We start from the raw sequence: 21,100 nt of genomic DNA, 5'->3' as shown, positions 1-21,100 counted from the left end.
GGGGCATGCCTGTATGAAGTCAGCTGCCATCAAAAAAGATGAAGGCACCCAAAAAGATTGAACTAGCAGCTAAAATTTATCTTCACAGGCATCATCTGTGAGATTTTAGACTTTTTTCCCACAACGTCATGAAGAGTGAGCGTTCAGCTTTACCGGTCAAGTGGTTAAACAGAGATGTTGGCAAGAAGGGTCTCTAATCATCGCAGAAGGTTAAACACACAGCACAGAGCTCTCCATGTTGCTGCCCAGCGGCTTCTCCCAGATGAAGCTAATCCCACCCCCAAGAGCCAAAATGGGAAGCATAATTCTCTGTGATTTGACAGGAACCAGATGCCAGGCGGACCGCGGACGTTAGTGTTTGCAAAATGAAACAGCCTGTTCGCATGGGGCTTCGGGGGTGTTACGCCGGTACATTTCACATCGCGGGGACAATCTGTTGTCTTGTAGCGACATGGGTGCATGAACGCCTCATGAAAATCAATGCAGCATGTAATGTAGTCTAGCTACAGTGTCTGTCCATTTAAAATGCACTTTTTCACACGAGAAAGCTGGGTTTTACAATAAAAGGCTGGTTCTCATTGTCAAAAAGAAAATCCAATGGAAAGGACAGAACCAACAATAAATGTACCATTCTCACATATTTCCTGCCAAAGCATGATGCAGTTTATTCCTCTGTGCCACAGACTCCATTGTCATCCAAAAACTATTAAACTCACATCACTGAGCCACATCACTGCACCGAGTGACATGTTCCTTTATTACCATGAACATAGGCACTGCGGTGTGTTTGGAGTCAATCACACATACTGTACATCATGAAGATACTCACTGGTGCAATAAATGTGTATTAATCCGCGACTGAAAACAGTCCCTACCGGTTATCCAAACTGTAAATGTTCATGTCAACATTGCGGTTTAATTACGACTAGGAAACTCCAATTTTTTTTTTTGATAACTGACTTGGCACCAAAGAGAAGTGGATGCCTCACGTCAGCCAAATCAAGGCAATTAATGGCATTTTTGTCCCTCACATGACCAGATCTGCAATCAACTATTAGAGTTATCTACAAACATGAATATTCACAGGTACCTCTACCATTTATCCAGCATGACACGAACATTGCATGAGTGCCACAGTAAAGGTGGAGAAGACTGTAAATATTAGACTAATGCTTTGGGCATTCAGGCATTTCTTGCCAATAAGAAAATATTGAATAATGTCAACTATAATCTTAAAGACATACGGCTAGATAACATTTCATGAAAAATGACAAATCCATCTGCTGAGGAAGATCATATGATATGACTGAAAGCTCCACAACAGCTACTAAAGGACAAGCTACAAAAAGAAAAAAAAAACTGTGGCTTTTGGACTTCCTGTGCGACAGTAGCCTACCTTGAACAGGTACCCAGTGCTCCACCTCCAGGATGAACGCAGGTGGGCAAAACGCCTTCGGATGGAGCTGCCCAGAGGCATGTTTTGGCACAATAACTACTTCCAACTAAACCAATTTCATGTTTTTAAATCACAGAGCATCATCCAGGTCACCGCGGCCTTAATCGCCTAGCGCTACAACGAGAAGTTCCCACTGTGCCATCATGAGAGAAAAGATGCTTCATGAGCAATTATGTAATATATCATGATGCATCTTCCCTCTCTCGTTTCCCTTTCGACTGCCTTCTCCCTTCTTTCTCTTGTCCTCTCCCTCCCACCCACTTTGTTCTCTCTGGAACTACTCCTCCCTCGGTCTCATTATCTCTCATTATTTCTGACTCCCCCCCCTTTTCTTTTTTCTCAAGCCCTGTGTTTGTGTTCTGTGTGGTTCCTATGTGAATATACAGTATATGTTTTTTGTCTGCTGCACATGTGTTTGACCTTTATTACCCTCAAGAATCTAGTGACTGAAGTGAAAAGTTATCAAAGCATAAAACATGGAATGAAAATACTTTTAATATTCCCTTTTGGTTCAAGTAATAAAATTGATCATTAAAACTGTTGTGAAATTGTAGCTGCTCAACTTCTCTTTACATGAGTGTATCCAGCCACTCTCTGTCCTCCCTTGAGGCATTAACTGATTCACAAAAATCCCCATAGTGCACTTGGATGACCCCGAACAGGCCCCACACCGACTCAGTTATAGTCATGATGGGGTGTTTTGATTTAAAAACCACCATATATGAATCCTATATGGACTAACCCCCCCCCCCCCGTGTCCATACACCACACACCCACACACACAAATGCCCATATATATGGTAAAGCCCATATGATGATGATTCCATAATTTAAGCATCAAAGCAGAAAGCAGAGGATGCCAGGATAACACAATAAGAAAACAAATGATTTCCTTTAAAATCAAGCCAAAAGACAAGATCTCCATTTCACTTGGAACCAAAGAAACACGATATGATGGGATAACGCAAAGAATGCTTTGATAAAAGGTAACAACCACACAACAAAGCTTTTTTTTGGTTAAACAAAACATTCGGATGAAAGATCAGGATCATGACCTCAGCTGAGGGGCCGTGTCTATGTGTATTTACTCCCAAACACCAATGTGTCCTTGTCAAATTATTTGTAAAAAAACTTCCAAAATTACAGTAAAAAACAAGACTCTGGTCAAGACAACTAGTAGCTTCTCTCTCTGTATTTTTAGCGCTAGTCGTTCTCATGATTCCACCCACATTTCCCATGAACCCATGCATATGGATGGAGAGCAGACAGCTACACGCACAGGTTTTTGGTGGAATAGTCCTTTAACATGCTGTAATAATATATAAAATGTCCAAATTTTTTTATCGCCTTTGATTTAAGACCCCCTCTCTATTAATGAAGAAATCATCCCAATCCCATGCACCTTCTCGTCTGCCATTAATTTTCTGTGAACTCTACCCAAACTCATCACGTTGTCTCATCATGTGTCTTCTGTTTTTCTCTGGGAACGCACCGAATATGAATTAATCTCCATACAAGCTTGTGTCAAGGACCGATCTGTGTTAATAATCTGATTCTGAGTCATCACCGAAGTAAACATTCAGACGACGACCGATGCAAACACTCATTACTCATTGTTGTGACTCACAGAAGGGAGAGGAGAAAAAACAGGGATGCGAGACATCAGTGCTGCTTTCATCTTTTGTAAATATGTTGCTTCTGGTTTCATGAAAAGAAAAATAAAGACTTGGGAGCCGTGTATTCAAAAAACATTTGAAACAAGCTAACAAATCTTTGCCTTTGTGACTGTTGGCTTGAATAAACTGTTTTCTTTTTGCATTAGCAGTGGTTCTCTCCTCTCTTATTTTTTTGGAATCATGCCTTCTTGGAAACCCACCGCCTCTCCCTGCACCCTTCATGGTTTAGCAATGTCAAGCTAAACATGCATGCTTAGTTTCAGGCCAGGCCTTGGCAGCGACTCCTGGCACAGAGGAGGCGTAATTTGCAGTGAGCTAACAAAAACAGATGTCAGGGCAGCTTTTCTCATTTTGCAAGGTATGTACCAAATATTTCTTTAGACTGGCACAGAACAGAGAGAGGGTTAAATCATTTAGCTCAGGCCACCTGGTTGTACGGACTCTGGAGTGTGCCACTAGAATAATAAGAGTATTTTTCATTGTTAATGTTAATTCATTCATGATCAATTAATAGATTGATGAATTTAAGAAATTCAATTTGCATTCAGATGATGCATGAAAAACAAACATGCAAAAAAAAAAACATAATTAAAAATATCCTTAGGTTGTCCTTGAATAATACATTTACATCACAGTAATGTGTCTATATATCAAATTCATTAAAACTATTTAAAAATGTGTAAAAATCAAATATGGTTCAACCATCAAACAGAGCAGCAGCAGCAGCAGCAGCAGCAGCAGCAGCAGAAGAGGCTCTAATTGGTTAGTCAAGTATGTTATGTACTGCATGGTGCTGCCACCTTCTGCGGTTTGCAGGAACAGACGTGAGCTGTGTTTGGGGTCAGAGCTCAACAGCTTTAATTACTTATGAAATTATCAAGTAACTAATTATGTATTAATGGATAAGAATTAAAAACCGAAGAAGCCTATAATTATTCTGGTGACACACTCTAGACTCAGTGGGTTGTACACACAGGATGTGGTGCTGTAAAACACTGTGAAGGGTGGTTTATCTGTACAGTAGGTAGCAACGTTTTTAGAACAAAACTGAAGTGTAAAAGAATCACTTCCTGTGATGTTTTTCTTATCAAAATAAAATGATACAACAGCATGTGATGATATGTTTTATGTCATTGTTGTCAGTCGTTTAAGATGGATAATTAGTGAAATGGCAATTATTACTTTTGATGGTGAAACACCAGTTGGTCTAATGATACTATATGTACAAAAGTATGTGGACACTCAATATTAAACTCATATTTGATTGAGCATTAATCTGCTGCTTTAACAGCCTCCACTCCTCTTTCCACAAGACTGTGGAAACCTGGCGGCAGGGATTTGCTCCCATTTAGCCACAGGAGCCTTATTGAGGTCGGCCACTGATGGTGGGTGATAAGAGCTGGATTGCAGTCAGTGTTCCAGGTCATCCCAAAGGTGTTGGCTGGGGTTAAAGTCAGGACTCTGTTTTCCTCCACCGCAAACTGGGAAAACCACTTCTTTATGGACCTGGCTTTGTGCACAGGGGGATTGTCTTATTGGAACAGGGAAGGGTCTTCCCCAAACTGTTGCCACAGAGTTGGAAGCACATTTCTGTCTAAAACATTGTATGTTGTGGCATTGATATTTCCCTTAAGTGTAACTAACGGGACTAACCCAAACCATGACCAAAAGTACACAAATGTATGTGGAGGGATATACATTTGGCCATAAAGCATATATAAGGATTGTTATTCCAGCACTTTGTTGCAATAACAATAACAGCATTTATGAATGAAGAGCTTTTAAAGCATGTCTCCTTGGCATTAACACTTAGAAGGAAGAGGCGTTACTTACCGGTGTATCTACATGCTTTAATGGCAGCTGAGGAGTGGGAGGCTGGAGAGAGAAGCCAGACAGTCAGTGGGTTAGTCATTGTTTCTCTCACACCGAGGAAGAAACAACATGGTGAGCGAAAGGATGAGAAGGGGAAGGAGAGAGAAGAGGGAGAGACTATTTGTTTTATAGACCTCTCTCTCTCTCTCTCTCTCTCTCTCTCCCCCTGTCTGGCTGTCGGTGACACACCAGACAGTCATTCTATTAACCTTGAGGAAAACACACTGTCTATGTCTTCCTCTCTGAGCTATACACACTTTCTCTGTCCTCCATACACAAAGTACACATACTCTCTTATTATACATTATTCTTTATTAACATCATGTTGATTTAGAGGTATGTGTAGTGCTTTACAATTTAAATCTCTCTATTAGTCTTTGTGTGTTGCTGAAAGTGAAAGAAAGTATTTGACCGAGACAGAAATGTGTCCACACACACACACACACACACACACCCACACAGACTGACAGGGATCCATGTGTTAAGGAAAATCTCTTAACTGAGTTAAGTGCAGCGTCTTAGGCTGATGTGAGCTCTATAAACAAAACCGGGGGCTGTTTAACAAGCTGCAGCCGTCATTTAAAAAGGCCGGCATCCAAAGTAAATAAGTGAAAAGTAGCTTGGAATGTTCCTAACTTGGTCATATCATTGGTGGTTAATCTTTCAAATATAAAACAGGACCGGCTGCACTGCTTTTTGTTTGACATTAGAAATCAGGAGAATGATGAAATTGCTATTCCTGCCGATTTTTTAAACTCACTCACCCACCTACCATTTGCTGATTATGCAGCATTTATGGACGTGAATGAAAAACTTCTATTTAAAGCTGGATAAAAATGCAGCTCAGTATCAGTCTCTTGGTGTAGCATTTAAATGCATCCCGAAAGCCTCAGAACAAATCAGTGATTTAAGATACTTTCTCAGTCCATCCTGGATATCTAGGTGTGTTACAGTTATATCATTTATTTGCAGTGTGCCCAGGCCAAATCCAATGAATAACAGAAGAGAAAATACTGATTAAAAAAAGGGAAGAATATGTAAACTATGGACGGTGGTATGACAAAATTGACAGCTCAGTCAACAAAACTACTACTATACTAAAGGCACCTAAAGGAAAATGCCCCATAACACTGGCATCATCATCATCATCATCATCATAAAATTCTTATCCCCTCCACAGCTGAAAACAGTATTCAGAATGTGTCTTGTTAGAGCTGCTTTGACAGGATTTTCCCTTGAGGAAACGGAGGAAGCCCTCGTGGTTATAGCCTCTGACCTATGACCTCCAGCGTCAACCTCACAGCGCTCCCTGTGAGTGGTTCCGCCACAATGACAGGAAGGCTCACAGCATTACGACAGGGATTTCAGAGGTCAACAAGATCTTTAAGAGTTTCCTTTATGGTCTCATTTGTGCACAGATTCACACACATGCTACACAAACACACAAGACATGCACACGGCATACTCACCACCTCATAGTTGGTAGTTGTTTGACATGATGTGGTGACCTGTGGAAGAAGAAACAGAGATGAGACAAGAGAAGAAAGGCATTATGACGACTGTGATATCTGCATGGGACAGTAAAAGAGGAGGGGGGCAGAGAGAAGTAAAGGTTAACCATGACTAAGGGACAAATACCAAAAGCATCTTCTCAAATCTGAAGTACTTTAGTGCTGTGTGTTAAAAGGGAGGGAGAGACTCCGAAGAGTCTCTGAATCTTTCCTCCTGAATGCTTGAGTATTCCCAAAATCACCCTCAACAGTACAGAAATAACCACTGCTTTAAAAAAAAAAAAAAAACGTCCCTTTTGACTGTAGTTCTGCGTGGGAAACATGTCAGGGCCATTCCAGGCAAAATCACATCTGGCACTGAATTCAAACTGAAACACAATAGTTCCTGTAAAAGTCCGAAAACAATTCACCGCAGTTCACAGGATGAGTTCACTGACGGGTTGAAGCATTACACTATGACTGTAAATTATTTTGCACAATGTTTTCGCAAGTCAGTCTGTGTGAGAGAATCCACGCATAACACAACATCACGAACATCACGTAGCTGTCCTGACCTGCTCTCGTTTGTCTTAGTCTATGAAATGTCAGAAAAATTCATCTAAACCCCAAAGATTTTTAGTTTAATGATCAAATAAGACAAAGAAAAGTAGAAAATGTTTTATATTGTGGCTTGAAAAATGAATAAAACATTTAGTCGATTATTAAAATAGATGCAGATGTATTTTCCCTGCAGGCTTGCAGCTGGCCACCGACGTCGTTGTAGGCAGTGTCAGAACGTCTGATGCCAAAGTCAATTGGACATAAAATACTGACGACAGCTGACATAGATATTTTTTTGGTTTGAACTTGTGTTGCTGAGTAAATAAAATCCAACGTCCTCCGAACGTCTCATGCCCATATTCTAGTCGTGATTTAAGGTGACCAAAACCCAACGTGTGCCAAACGTCACAGTGTTAATTAGCCAACAGGAGTCCAACATCTTGTTACATTGACATCTGGTACCAGTTGGGTAATGAACTGAACTAAAAGTTAAAACTGAAGTTGGGTCTACTCCTGACAAAATGAAAACTTCACCTCCTTTTGTCTTGTGAAACAGCATCCCGTCCTCACTATGAGCTTTACAACAACATGTTTTTTCAGTTTTCTTTTCAGTAAAACAACAGTAGGTTTCCTGATAAATGCAGCTGGGTGGCACACCAGTACTATGAAATGCAGAGTTGCTGGGCGAGTACCTGTTGCCAGACCTCCCAGCAACAGTATCACTTGTCCCCTAATTATAATATCACCTCAAAATAAGAGTGGTATTGATTTCCTGATGTTGCAAGGCTGCATGTAGCATCTTTAAATAGCAGTTAGGGTATCACAGGACAATTCAGCTCTCAAAACAGTTTGCTCATAGTATCCATGGCAGGCAATAGTGGCTCCTAATAGTCTGCATTGCCCTCTGCACAACAAATCACTCATTATGATGCATAAACAGTCATTCTCCGGCAAGCTGAGAGACTTCCATTTGACTGTATTTACCTTCGTGTGTACACATAAACATTCATGCATACGTGTGCACGGTTAAAGTGAGTGCGTGCAGCGGGCCAGTATCCGAACGTGTTGTGAGTTGATGGATGTTTACGAGCAGCGGGACGAGAGTGCGCGCTATCAGCACGCCACAGACGCAGGCGAGGAAGGAAGCCGCTGTAATTAGTTTGCTCTGGGAAAACAAAAGACTCATTGACTTTGTAATACTATCATCAAGTGTATCAGAATACAGCAGCAGCAGAACAGATCCCACCTAGTGCATGATGATATGCAATGTGATGGCATCAGTTCACCAGTTACTGCTGATATGGTTATATGCTACGGTAAAAGCATGAAGAAAGATGACCAGGAGTGTACTGAGATATTTCAAGCGAGCCTACAAGTTACACATTATTGTGCTAATTTCCATGTTCCATTGCTGGGACCATAATATGTTAATATGCGCTGAATGCATATGTACTATGTATGTACAATACTGCATCAGAAAAACAGCCAGTAGTTCATGTTAAGTGCCACTTTTAATACCGTGAAATATGACTTTATAAGCTAAAATTTACAAGCATTCAGTCAAAAATCCCCCTCAAGGCAGTGTTCAGAAAAAAAAATGTCACTTGAGATTATTACAGACCAGATTTATGTGGCTCAAACCATCAGTGGCCAGTATTCAATAAAATGCCAGTCCAATCTTATTCTTGTTAAGTGCATATACAGATGCATGAGAGTGCATGACTACTTTGGGGTCATTTTGAATCTCCGGGTTTATAAAGTGAACGAGATACACTGTTGCTCCTGCAGGTGCCACATTCAGGGAAGAGTGTCAGGTGATACAGGATGCATGCATGAACGTACCTGTTCAAAGATGCACTCAACTGCCTAGTTTAAACTAATGCAATGCAACAACCCTGCAGGAAATCCCACCTTCGTGAACATTCTGATGTTTCAGTTTTTGTGTCGAGAAGTGTATGAGAACTGCATGAATGAAAAAAAAAACGCCCATGATATTTTTCACTGTCTCAGCTGCTGTAACTTGAAGCGCCCTTTAGCAATGCAGCTAAAACCCGACAACTGCACTGGAGCTTGTCAGAGAGGCCAACAGTACATGAAGTCGCTAGTATCAGGAGCCAGAGGCGAGTCAGCTCATGCTTTGCTCTTTACTGTTCCGACACTACCTGGGGCCAACACTGACATTCATATATCAGTGTTGCCGGTCCCAGTGGCCCCCGGGGCCTCGTAGCGAGAGCATCTGCCTTTATTATCACAGCTGACAGGAAGTGCTGTTCTGTGCACTGTACTGTAGCATACGCCTGCAAATGTCCCAATGATGACTCCCTCCAGTATTGATCTAAAGGTCAGAAGGGTATAGTGATGACTTTGAGTCTCAGCGGCTACTGTACGCTTACATCCAGAGAGACCAGACGACTGGCCTCATACAGCAGCAGCCACGTGAATCACAATTTTTTTTTTCCTTTAGGAACATATTTCTGCTTGAACATTGCTTGCAACTATTGTTACTGTTCAGGCGGGAGATATATAATACAGACACCAACTTCATAATCGCATGTTACATTCCTTCAAACAGTGTCTCGGTGTAACTTAACATCCTCACCGCATCACTGTGCAACAAAGCAAGAGAACAACAGCTTCCCTGAGTTCATCCATATATGGTGGGTGCAGCTGAAAGCCGGAGTAACACAGGCTTCACATGGGTTTTACCCGCTCAGACGGATGAAAGAGCAGGAATCTCCGAGAGGCCCTGCCACATGCTTCAGCATCGGGCCAGACTAACACCTGAACTTCATCCATCAGTAATTGTTTTTGCTGCTCCATCTGCACCATCTCAAAATCTGTCAAAACCAAAGCACCAAAATCCACATAAATGCTAAAATAGGGGAATATTTTTTATCATCTGATGCCTAAGAATTGATTCAATCTGTCAGATAAAATGTAAGTTGACTTTCTTTTTTTTGACCTTTGCGTACATCTCCCAAATCACGTCCCAGCAAAGTGACCAGCAGACCGCAAATAGAAAGAGAGTCATAGTGGGTTTAGGCTTTTAAAACAGACAGCTTATAATCTCATCGAGTCACGAGGGGCGTCTGGGAAGCCACTGAACTAGAACAAGGAGTCAAGCGAGTCACCAGGGGGGGCCCCTCCGCAATCTCAACCCAGCCGAGAGGCCTCATTAGGGGGCAAACGGGGGTGAGCCGAGGCGGGACGTTGTTGAATTAGCCTGCAACAAGGGTCAAATGTGTCAGGTGCGTCTCAACAGTTTCACGGAGCTGCCCTCGTCTTTTTTTTTTTCTTTTCTTTTTTTTCCTCTCCTTCCTCCCTCGTCCTCACACTGAGGGCGCGGATCAGCGAGAACTTTGATGATTTCCGCAAAACTGCTGCTCAAGTGGGTTTATATGGAGATGGAGAGCGCAGGATATCAAAGCACGACTCTGGAGCCTGGTCCACTGGGTTGAATCATGTGTATAATGAGTTAACAGGTTGCAGTTCAACCAGGGTAGTGATGAACCATTTTCTCTTCACTCTCACACACTTCAAACAGGCTTGAACAAGCATCCTCTGATAAGCAAGGAAAAATATGGCTGGCTTGCTCAGCAATCTTTGTACGCTTGGTTTGCACTCTTCCAGACAATGAGGGCATGTTCAGTGCCTTTAATGTTTTAGTTTTGTGCTGTTTGACACATAAAAAAGTATGAAATTTAATATTTTTGCAGATGAGATTCGAATATTTTTGATATCTTGCATGGGGTACTCATTAAGGTTTATTTTTCTCATTTCTACATTTTACTGATTTTTTTGTATGGAGGAGTTGATTTTTGCCCTTATACCACTCTAGCTGAGCAGTAATCACTCTGATCTTGGTTCATCTACTTCAGCCTAACTGATGGGAGAAAGCCTGTGTTTGCCACTGTGCATAAATCATCTCCCTGGCTCCAATAAATAAGCCCGCCATTGGTCCAACCACACTCAAAATTCCTCAAGCACTCCTCCTGCCCACACAAGAGCCACTGCCGCGCTGATGGCAGTTTGCCTGAGAAAGTAAATTCTTCACTTTCCAAACGGGGGCCAAATAAGGACTGAAGCTCAAACAGCCCCTTTGGAGGGATTCATACATCGGCTGGGTTTCTGTTTTACTTGGAGGGCTAATAAATCCGCTGAGCGCTGTGATGGCGGAGAGCGTGTTCCTTTCCTGCTTTGACATTTTGACATAATGTCAAGTATGTACCTCGCCATGTTCGACTGGGTGGCATTGTGTCGCTGGCAGGAGAGCGATGTCGAGTGATGCCGTCAGCAGTTAAATAATATCTGACGAATTTATAAGGAGAGCTAAATCAAGAAGTCATAAGATAACAGCAAAATAAATGACAGAATGCTGCCAACAAAGAAAACTGCGTGGGAAAGTCTTACCACTAAAATGCTATCTATCATTTATAAAAGAGTCAGTTATTCAATTTCCTTTAAAAACAGAGAATTCGCTCTGTAAACGTCTTATTCTGTGACGTATCTAAGCTACTTGGTTAATATCTATTTTCAGTCTGGGTTGGACCATGAAAGTCTAACTGTTGTTGGACCCAAACAGGATGGAAAAGGGCTGGTGTAAACACAGAAAGTCTAAATAATTGTTTTTGTAAAGAAGAACACGCTGCCCGCCAGCTGTTTCCACTGGCATCCATCAGCACCGGCTATCGCAACACAAACAGGGCTCTTCCCACAGCATGAAAACCATCCTGTGATGGCTGTACAAATGACTAGACTGCTACTGGACAACAAACACCCCTCGAAGCTCTTTGGATGCTTTATCAGTGACACAATTTTTACCAAAGCAGCAAGTTCCTCGGCTCCTCATGAGGAATCCACCATTTAAATCTTGTGGATAAGACAGGGGTATATTTTTCACACAAGAGCTAAATCGCTTCCACATGGTTAACACACCATAAAGAATCATAAAAACTGGCCGACAGGCATAAGTGTTTGCTTCTACTATAAATGGTTCAGACAAAATATACCACAACATACAGGAGGATATTTATTATGAGATTCATCATCGTGGACCGCCTTTTTATTTTAACAATTCTGATTGGCAGTGAGCTCAGATTTGCATCCAACAAAGGCACTGACATTATTTCGCCTCGAAACCGACATGCCGATGTTGGGTTTGAGGCCCAAAGGAACTTCATCAAGTGGAGGTGCAAGAGTCCAACAACCATGGATCACTGAGGAAGCAGCTATTTGATCATGGTCAAGCCACATTGAGTGGTAAGTGGGCTTTGGCTTGGTTGCTTTGCTTACAACCAAATCACCGCGAGCTACAGACGACAAAATACCCCATTAAACAAAGAAATGATGAATATCAGATGTGCAATTGTGGCTCACTTTGGACACAGGTTGAAAACCTCCAAATCTGAGAGCCTGCCTTGGAGTTTTATGCGAGAGGGGCATGACTGCATATCATAAATGTTAGGTCATTTAATTGCGGTTTCAATTGTGGGAGAAGTCTAACATTTGGCACATGTTTAAAACCAAAGCTCACCTGATTTGCAAGGTCTTTGGTTTCCACTTGTGGGAAACAGTTGCATTTGCAACAGAAAAAAAAAAAATGAAAGCAATTTTGTAACACTTCAAAAGGCCCGGCTTCTATGGAAGTCAAAAACAAGCATGTTTTCATCATTACTGGATGGAGCCGATGCTGGACGGTGCTGATGGGTCTGTTCCGGGCTGAGTTCGCCTATCCGTTCCTGTTTAATTAGGGGTGGCTGCAGGGTGCTTACTCTCATTTGACCACTAATAGCACAGTGAAGTGAGAATAAAGAAATAACGCCAAGCCAAAATCAATGGTATACACACAGAAAAGTGCAGTAAAATATAGGTTTACAAGAACATAACATGTTCAAAAGGATTCCTGAATGTTCTTTTGCTGCAGTTACGTCTCTAAAAGCCTCTTTTCACGCTTTTATCTGTATTTTTCTTACAAGTGTAAATCTGAAAACAGAATGTATGCTTTGGATTGTATTTAAACTCCCTTTTAATCTAAACTTGCTTTTTATTTTTCCTCTTCTGCCAGTCATTTATTGACAGAAATAAGTTAGTGAGTGGGCCCAGTCTTGACTAATTCAGGCTTGCATGTTAAATGCCATCCTCCCCTGCTCACTACTGCTTTTATAACACTTCCTGCTACATACTTTACAGATGATGCAGCTGGAGGATCACAGTGTAGTTTTCACAGTTTACCAGTCACTCTTCTCATGAAACATACAGTAGAATATCTTAAAATTAAAATAAAAAGTGTGGTGCGTAACGTAAGAAAACAAACTTCTTATCTGCACAAACTTGTGAGAGGAATTTCTATTGTGTTTTTGCCAAGTGTGAAGTTTTCTATTTTGAACCTCTTCAGATGATTTTCTGCAATTTATGGTATTTTTTTTTTCTCAACATTTCTCTTAAGGCTGCCAAGGTTTCACTTCTCTAATGTGTCAAAAGATAAACTGCCCAGAGGGAGACCAGGTATGTTATTAAGGAATGGGAAGGACGGATGGAAGAGACAAATAGTTCAAGAGGGATGGATCTACAGGGAAAGCAGCCGTTCGAAAACATCACTCTCGGAGAACATCTTCATGTTATGAGACACGAGGGAGACATGAGTTACGGCTCCTCTGGCAGTTAAAGAGGGTTTTTCTGGACAAGGTGGAGAAAGTCGAGCATTTTCCCCTTGAGATTCATGACTGGTTTGAAAAGTGTGATGCCAGGGCAAGAGCAGCAGGTTCAAAGTTATGTCATGTCTTCAAATGAAATTCAGAAAGTGTTTTGGTATGGACAAGAAAGGTGTTTAATTTTGGATACGGTAGTGAAACTGCATTCCTTTCTGTTGTTTTGGCTCTTTAGTGGGAGACAGGACATACAAGCCTTGCGACCTCTTGACCATTCATGTTTAACTGCCATCCTCTTGTTAGCTCAACGTCAGAGGTGAGTGATTGCCGTCATCAGTCTGCATCCTCTCTCAAAGGGTGTCAGAAAGAAAAAGTGTGAGAAAAAGTGAAGGGAACGCAAAGACAGCGCGAAGAAAAATAAGAAAAACCGAAATAAAGAAGACATTTCCTGCAAACATTCTTCTTGACCAACTGCTCTACTTTATCTCTTGCGATGCCAAAGCAGATGCAGGTTACGCTGAAAGAGAGAAAACACGTGTTTGCCCAGTTGCTCTGCGTCTCTCTCTCTCTCTCTCTCTGACTCTGCCGCCGCAAATCACTACTCGTCGGGTCATGAAAAGGCTCCCGGGCCTCAAACGGCAACTCACATGAACTCTGTCTGTCCCGCTCCCATGGGAGCAACGTTCCCAGGAGTGTGTAGCGGACTAGCCTACATCCAAAAAACATGCAGAGAAAAGCATTTTCAGCTGAAGTGACATCCAAGAATCCCTTCATGTAGTAGCTGCACAACTCGGGTTCCAGCAGCCTTTTTATGAGCTACAAACACTAAAGTTCAGCTTGAGGTCATCCTTCTGAAGACTCATTTTAAGACATGAAAGAATGCAAAGAATTGGAAATTTAAATAACTTACTGAACATTATCAACCACCCACCCCCCCAACCCCCTCCTTAAAAAAGACTCTGAATCTGAAAATCTCTTACCTGCACACCGGTGCCACTTTCTCACACTCTCTTCTCTCCCCCCTCTGCCTTGTTTCTACCTCTTCATTCTCCCAGCCTTCAGACCCCCCTCCAGGAGAGAAAGAGGGCAAGAGAGGGAGTAGGCCTACCAAATACAGACTCTCTCCTCCTCCTCCTCCTCCCTCTCCTCCTACTCCTCCTCCTCCACCCCTCTCACTCAAAACAACAGCAGTAATCCCAAACGCGTGCCAGAGAGCTACTGAACTCGATTCTGTGTAAATGCGTGCGCGCATGTGGATGTCTGTGCAGCCTCTGGACAGGACCAGGATACAGTCTTCATACTGCTGGCTTTAGTTCCCCCTGTCAACTGCCAAGAAGTTTTGAAACACGCTATATAAGGCCAAGAAAGTGGCTTGGGGCTCCTTACAATTCCGGTACCCAAAACGAGAGAGCAAAAGCCATCCGGGGGCAGACAGTAACTGTATCCCTCTGTATCCCTCCCTCTGCTAGCTCTCTCTGTCTGTTTCCCTCTCTCTCTCTCTCTCTCTCTCTCTCTTCACCCTGCCTTCTTTTCCTCACAGACTTCTCTGTAGTTGTTGACACATGCTCGACAGAGAGAGGGAGAGGGAAACTGGGAGAGAGAGAATAACTTTTCTGTTCTTGTTTCTACACTGCAAAAATTCTTCAGCTCATATTTGCTAGTAATAAATTCTGATGTTGACTTACACATATGGGACTTATATGCTATACATGTAAAAAAAAAAAATTGCTGACATTTTCTGTCAAATTCTTTTTTTTAAAAATTAAAACCCAAATATGTAAAAAAAAATGGTGACTGTCTGAATCTTGGAGCCCTAGTTTTTCCTGTTGACAGTTGCCGTCTGTAACATGCGCAATGACTCAAGAGCAAAAACACTAGTTCAGCACATCCCACCCATACTTTTTAAAGTACTTGGGAGGGAAGTATTTGCCAACCTCCCGTTGGGTTTTGGGGTGAACTTAGCTCTTGACCTCCAGACCAGTACCGAGGTAAATTGGGCCATCAGTCATCTGCTAGCACCCGGTTATTAGGTCGCCCGTACGGTTTGTCTGCCAGTGCTATCTCCCGACCACTGCGCTGCATCTATACCGCTGAAGGGCGTCGCTATGGAGACATGCTGTGATGGCTCTTTGATGTGACGTGTTTGCGTCGGGGAAACAGACTTGCCTCTGTGAAGGGCTGCAGAGGAATGAGGAGGCTTGGCTCTGTGTGTGTGTGTGTGTGTGTGTGTGCGTGCGTGCGTGTGTGTGTATCCCATCATTTTCTCTCTTCCTCACCCTCTACCTCTCTCTCTTGCTCTACCTTTTTCACTTTCATGCTTGGATGGCTCCTCTCTTTTCCATGCCAACATTCTTGAGCGCTCCTCATCCCTGCTTCTAAGCACGTCTTACTGTGTTTTTGGTTTTGCTCCATGCACTTTCTCCTTTTGGAAGATAAAGCAGAAAAAAGGAGAACCTTAGAAGGAAAAAAAGCCTCCACAACACTATTAAAAAACAGTCATGGAATCCTGGTGGGGGAAAAAGTAAATTTAGCAACTCAAATCACATGTACTGATCACTTTAGACCGAGTTAAATAAATAGTCCCAAGTTTTACAGTAGGTGATAAAATGGGGGTGCACCCGTGCCTCTTGTAACATTAAGGAACTTCTGGGTTGCATTTTATAGAGCATATCATTTGCCAGAGGTCTAATTAAAGGCCTCTCTCTCAGTTTTCACACATCCACAGATGTTAGGATGTGGATTAAAATGTTAGACGCCAGGATTAAAACCTAAACCTCAAAACACTTGACCTCAAAATTCTACACCGGAGGAGGGCCCGGCTTATTTAAAGTCAGGCTTAGTGGAGTTTGGAATGTGCGTGAACGGACTCAGAGACAAACAAATCAGCTTTAAAGTCAAGTTTAGAACGGTAAAAGCAGTTTGACGTTTACAGGTGCAGAGCCTGAGTTTTCCGATTCTCTTTCTTTCTCTAAAATGCTGAGCTGTTTCTTTCACATCAGTGTTTGTGTGTTATGTAAGAAGAGAGTGAGCTGGCAGGCAGGGATTTTCAGGCCGCTAGAGATTAAACGAGACCATCTCAGTCTGCTCACAGCAATAATATCCCCAGGATTTTCTTTTGTATGACAAAGGAGTTATTAGATCTTCTAAAAATAGAAATTCGACATGTGACTGGATTTGCAGAACGTTAACAACTTTAAAACAAGGGGTGCACTACCGAAGCTTCACGCCCAACAGGTTGCTCCATTGTTGATTGACACACTAGAGAATGCAAAGGTTACTATGAACAATGCATATGTGGCATAAAAATATGATGCTTGCAGAAAACGCTGCTCTTTATCCGTGCGATTGTGAAGTCGAAATGCATCAACAGGAATATGCTCCGTTCGTTTTTTTGATATTTCTGACACCCGCTGTTATTTTGATCTCGAACTGCAACTGTGACTCACTTCCAAGTCGTCCTGTTTCACTCCCGCTGCTGCTCCAAGATCTGTGAACATCTACAACTGCAGGAAGTGGAAAAGCCTGATTGCGAGGGCACTTTGTTCGGCTCCAGCTGACTGCAGCGATAAGTAAACAAGTCCAGAGATTTTTAAATATACTCGCTGAACAAAAAACTTGCCAGTGGTCCAATGATGAAAACAGTGAATGCTGTGGCGGGGTGGTAGCACTTAGAAATGGTCTCTAAATCCAGAGGCGAATCTGGGTTATAGGTCAGCGGTTCCCTACCTGGTCCAGGACTGACCTTTACTGTCATTATTAGAACACAATAAAAAACTGGCCTCGCATGTATCAATCCCTACTTATTTTTGGTCCATTGAAGAATCTGCTTAAGACAGATCCAAGTAGACTGGACAATAGATGATTGACAGGTCTCTCTTTTTGCTCAGAGATGAACCCTTCCTGCACTCGACTCGCAGCCATTGGGCTCTTTCACACTGGAAAAAAGAAGTCTGCAAGTCAAGAAATGTCACTCTTCTCCAGACTTATCTCCAAAATCAGAAAATTTAGGGTCAATTTAGGCCAGTCAATTACTGAATCATGCTGTTTTTGATGTCTACAACACCCACTTGAAGCACTTTTTCATGTGGTTTTGGAGTTTCGGGGGAAGCACTGAGTCATGAAAAGACTTATCGATTCCTCACAGTTTGCTTGTTTGTGATGCACAGCTTAACTTGCCTCAATTAAACGTGATGTGTTCCAGACTCAACTCTTGGAGCAAAATCTAAGCTTGCCAGATACAGACAAGAAAGAAATCTATCTGGTGGGACAGGTAGAATTGCAGCAGCAGCACATCTGGCATGTCAAACAAGACCACACTGAATTCAGCAGAAACACACAAACATGTAAACAGCAGTTGTATAAAATGAAGTCACGACACTCTCCTGCGCCGTTGTTTACATGAGGAGTATTCGAACCTCTTGCGCTCTCGCTCGTCTTTGTCCAACCTCTTCCCATCATTCCTCTCTGGCCCTACCTTTCCCTGCCAAACCTCGCCTGTGTCTTCCAACCCGAACAGCACAAACCACTGCAGCCTCATTCCAGGAGGCTCCTCCAAGACATGGCAGGGATAAATCATAAGGAATAATGAGGGCTTGTTTCCACGGAGGGTGAGAGAGAACAGAGAGCTGCACAGACACTCAGCTATCCAGTCATCACAAGAAAAACAGACATACACGGATACTGACGGTATGTTACTGACGGAGTGGATTGCATACTATGATGCAACAGTGCAAACTGAACTCTGAATCCAGGCACTGGGAATGCATGAGTCTACATGTGACCCTAAATAAAGCAGTCGGAGATAACCATGGCATACATGCAAATTGCCATGGCGATGACACGCATATATGATGTACAAGTCAAACGGGCGCACACACACTGCTGTGCTGGACATAAACAGCAGGTGAGGTTGTGAGGATTTATCTGCAGGACCACTGCAAAGAGACTGAAGTTGATTCTGAAGGGGTCGCTGGACATTTTTTAATGTCTATATGTCTCTAAAAAAAATCCTATAAGCCAGTCAGTCTGAGAGAGAAAATCACCAGCCTGTCCCAAGTAGACATACATCTATAATATGCATAAAGGCTCACAATTTAAGCCATTGAAACTGCTGCATGAGATATGTTTTAATTTCAACACGTCCAAGGCCTAATAACCACCAGCGAGTAGTTTGTACCTCTGATAAATTTAAATTCTTACTAAAAATGATTTAATTTATTGCACCAAACTTTCCCCTACATGACTGAAAATGCCTCAGGGAACCCACAGCCTGTGAGTCAGGTATGAAGACCCGACACACCAGACTCCCGTCTCACAGAGAAGCCTCTGTCTCCAACCCACAACTTGGGTGTCCAGCCAGCTTTTCAGGCAGTATCCCAGCCACAACGTCCCCTGTTTCCCCCCTACGAGCCTCCACCTCAACGCAGACACCCATAAGAAGCACATTGAGGTCACCACAGTCCGTCTCCTGTACGCTGCGGGACAGGAACGCATCTGTCGCAGCGTTCTCGGGGCTCCAATAACAGACGTTCACACAGAGATGGTTGCGGTTGGACGGAAAGGAAAACAGAAAATGAAGGGTAGCCAGAAACTATTAGCCATTCCTCATCAAGGCACATTACTGGACATTTGTCTCTTGGATGTTCTGCAAAGACATTTTCATAAGCTTTATGAGTTAATGATGGAACCGCATGCGGTCACAGATATTCAAAGTTTAGCAGGATGAGGCTGAGAAAGGGAAACAAATCACTGATCGCTGCACTGACAACAAGATTACAGGGACGCTGGCAAAATATTTTATGGGTTTCAAAGGTGCAATAAATCAGATTCTTTACTGCCCAAGTGAAAGGAACATCATACTGTATATCTGCTTCAGAAACTCACTTTGCACCTCCTCCATTCGTAGTCACAAGACATTTATGCCCTCGGTTTAATGAAGCAAATGAAAAAAGTAGCTGTGCTCTTACAATATTTACCAGGGTGATAAAACAGTGATACTCTTACTTGATATTTCTTGATGTCACTTACAGTACAGTAGACCTTTCCATGTGGTTGCAGTTCCTCCGCTCACCATCAGATGTCAGTAAATGTCACTAAATGCTTCTATGTGCCAGAATACTGCTGACCATTGAGAACCTTGTGAGTGGCAAACCACAAAATAAATCAAATCAAATCAAATCTGTAAACATTTCTAATTATCTTTTACATTTTAAATATTAATTTAAATGCTCAATAGTATTGTCAACTGTTTCCTCCAGACAGGTGGTTTAAATGCTATTTCAAACACATATGAGTATTATTCTAGGGAACTAAATCCCTTTTATTCTAAATTTGTATTTTCAGTCATTTAAAGAAACTGAATCTGATAAATGTTAGAATCTACCTTGTAAAGGCATATGATTATTAAAAAACATGTTTCATTTTAAAACCATCTAAATCATTACATAATTATGAAAGCACTAACTCTGACCTTTAAGTACTTTCCATTACTTTTGTCCATCCTAAAGTGCAATTAAATGACTTCATTATGTGAAGCATATGTAGCCATTAAGGGATAGTGGGAGTGGTGCAGATACTTAGTATAAACACTCATTAAAACCAAACTCATCAAAATGACATAAAAACATAGAGACGCAACATAAAACGTAACAACACTACCAGTAAAACATTCAGACAACTGTCTCTTCACGTCCTGGTTACTGTACAGCATTAACAAAACAAAAAAAAGGGAAGTTGCGGCAGCGTGAAATAATAAACACATGAAATGAAATCAGTGCAGCAGTGCAGCGGTTATCTTCAAGTCTGGTGAACTACAAAACCGCCGGCGACAACCTCATCGTGCTTCATGACAAATTTACTGTTCAAGGTCTGTACGGAGTCAGCCGAAGAAAGCCTGAATCCACACTTGTATTTGCACAAAGAATGGACGTTTCCGCACTTTTACGACCTGAAACAATCCTGTTTATTTATTTAAGGGGCCATTTGATTGGATGAAGCCAACATAAATGTTATCCAATTTTGGGATTAGCAGGATTAGAGAATTTGTGGCAACATTTTATGATCTCTCTGCTGCTGTCAATATTATTATCCACTATTATCTGCCCCTCCCACCGTTTTCTCATCTCAGACACACACACCTCTTGCTCCTCCTCCTTCAAAAACATTTCCTGTCTAATGTCTATCACCACCAGAATGAATGACTCATGATTCTGGCTGTCCTGATTGTTCCCCCAAATGCCACCACAAATGGCTTTGCCTGGTTTTAGAGGTATTTGGCAGAGTTCTCCTCACTCAGGAGGGGTTCGGGAACACACAGCTTTTGTTCCTACAGTAATATTTGGGTACAGCGATGGCTGTGGGGATGTTTTTGGGGGAACAGGGGGTAGGAAGTAAGAATGG

At 42.2% G+C, this 21,100-nt stretch overlaps 1 protein-coding gene across 4 annotated transcripts in view; it reads right to left on the bottom strand.

The window, feature by feature from the left end:
• Positions 1 to 21,100, bottom strand: part of tns1a (tensin 1a) — an 81,086-nt gene that overhangs the window by 36,557 nt on the left and 23,429 nt on the right. For 3 of the 4 annotated variants that reach the window (XM_023420307.2, XM_087177724.1, XM_087177723.1), the window contains exons 4-5: positions 6,474 to 6,512; positions 4,966 to 5,007 (exon numbers count right to left, since the gene is read on the bottom strand). In XM_023420307.2, the coding sequence (XP_023276075.1) occupies positions 4,966 to 5,007; positions 6,474 to 6,512 (81 nt within the window). Of the gene's footprint in view, positions 1 to 4,965; positions 5,008 to 6,473; positions 6,513 to 14,682; positions 15,082 to 21,100 lie in introns of those variants that run through there. The other variant, XM_087177725.1, reaches the window with a different exon arrangement.

This window comes from Seriola lalandi, unplaced genomic scaffold (genome assembly GCF_002814215.2).
Source record: "Seriola lalandi dorsalis isolate HSWRI2012SDOR001 ecotype SW California unplaced genomic scaffold, Sedor1 jcf7180002054630, whole genome shotgun sequence".
Lineage (NCBI taxonomy): Eukaryota > Metazoa > Chordata > Actinopteri > Carangiformes > Carangidae > Seriola > Seriola lalandi.
This window is presented reverse-complemented; position numbering and strand designations above follow the sequence as displayed.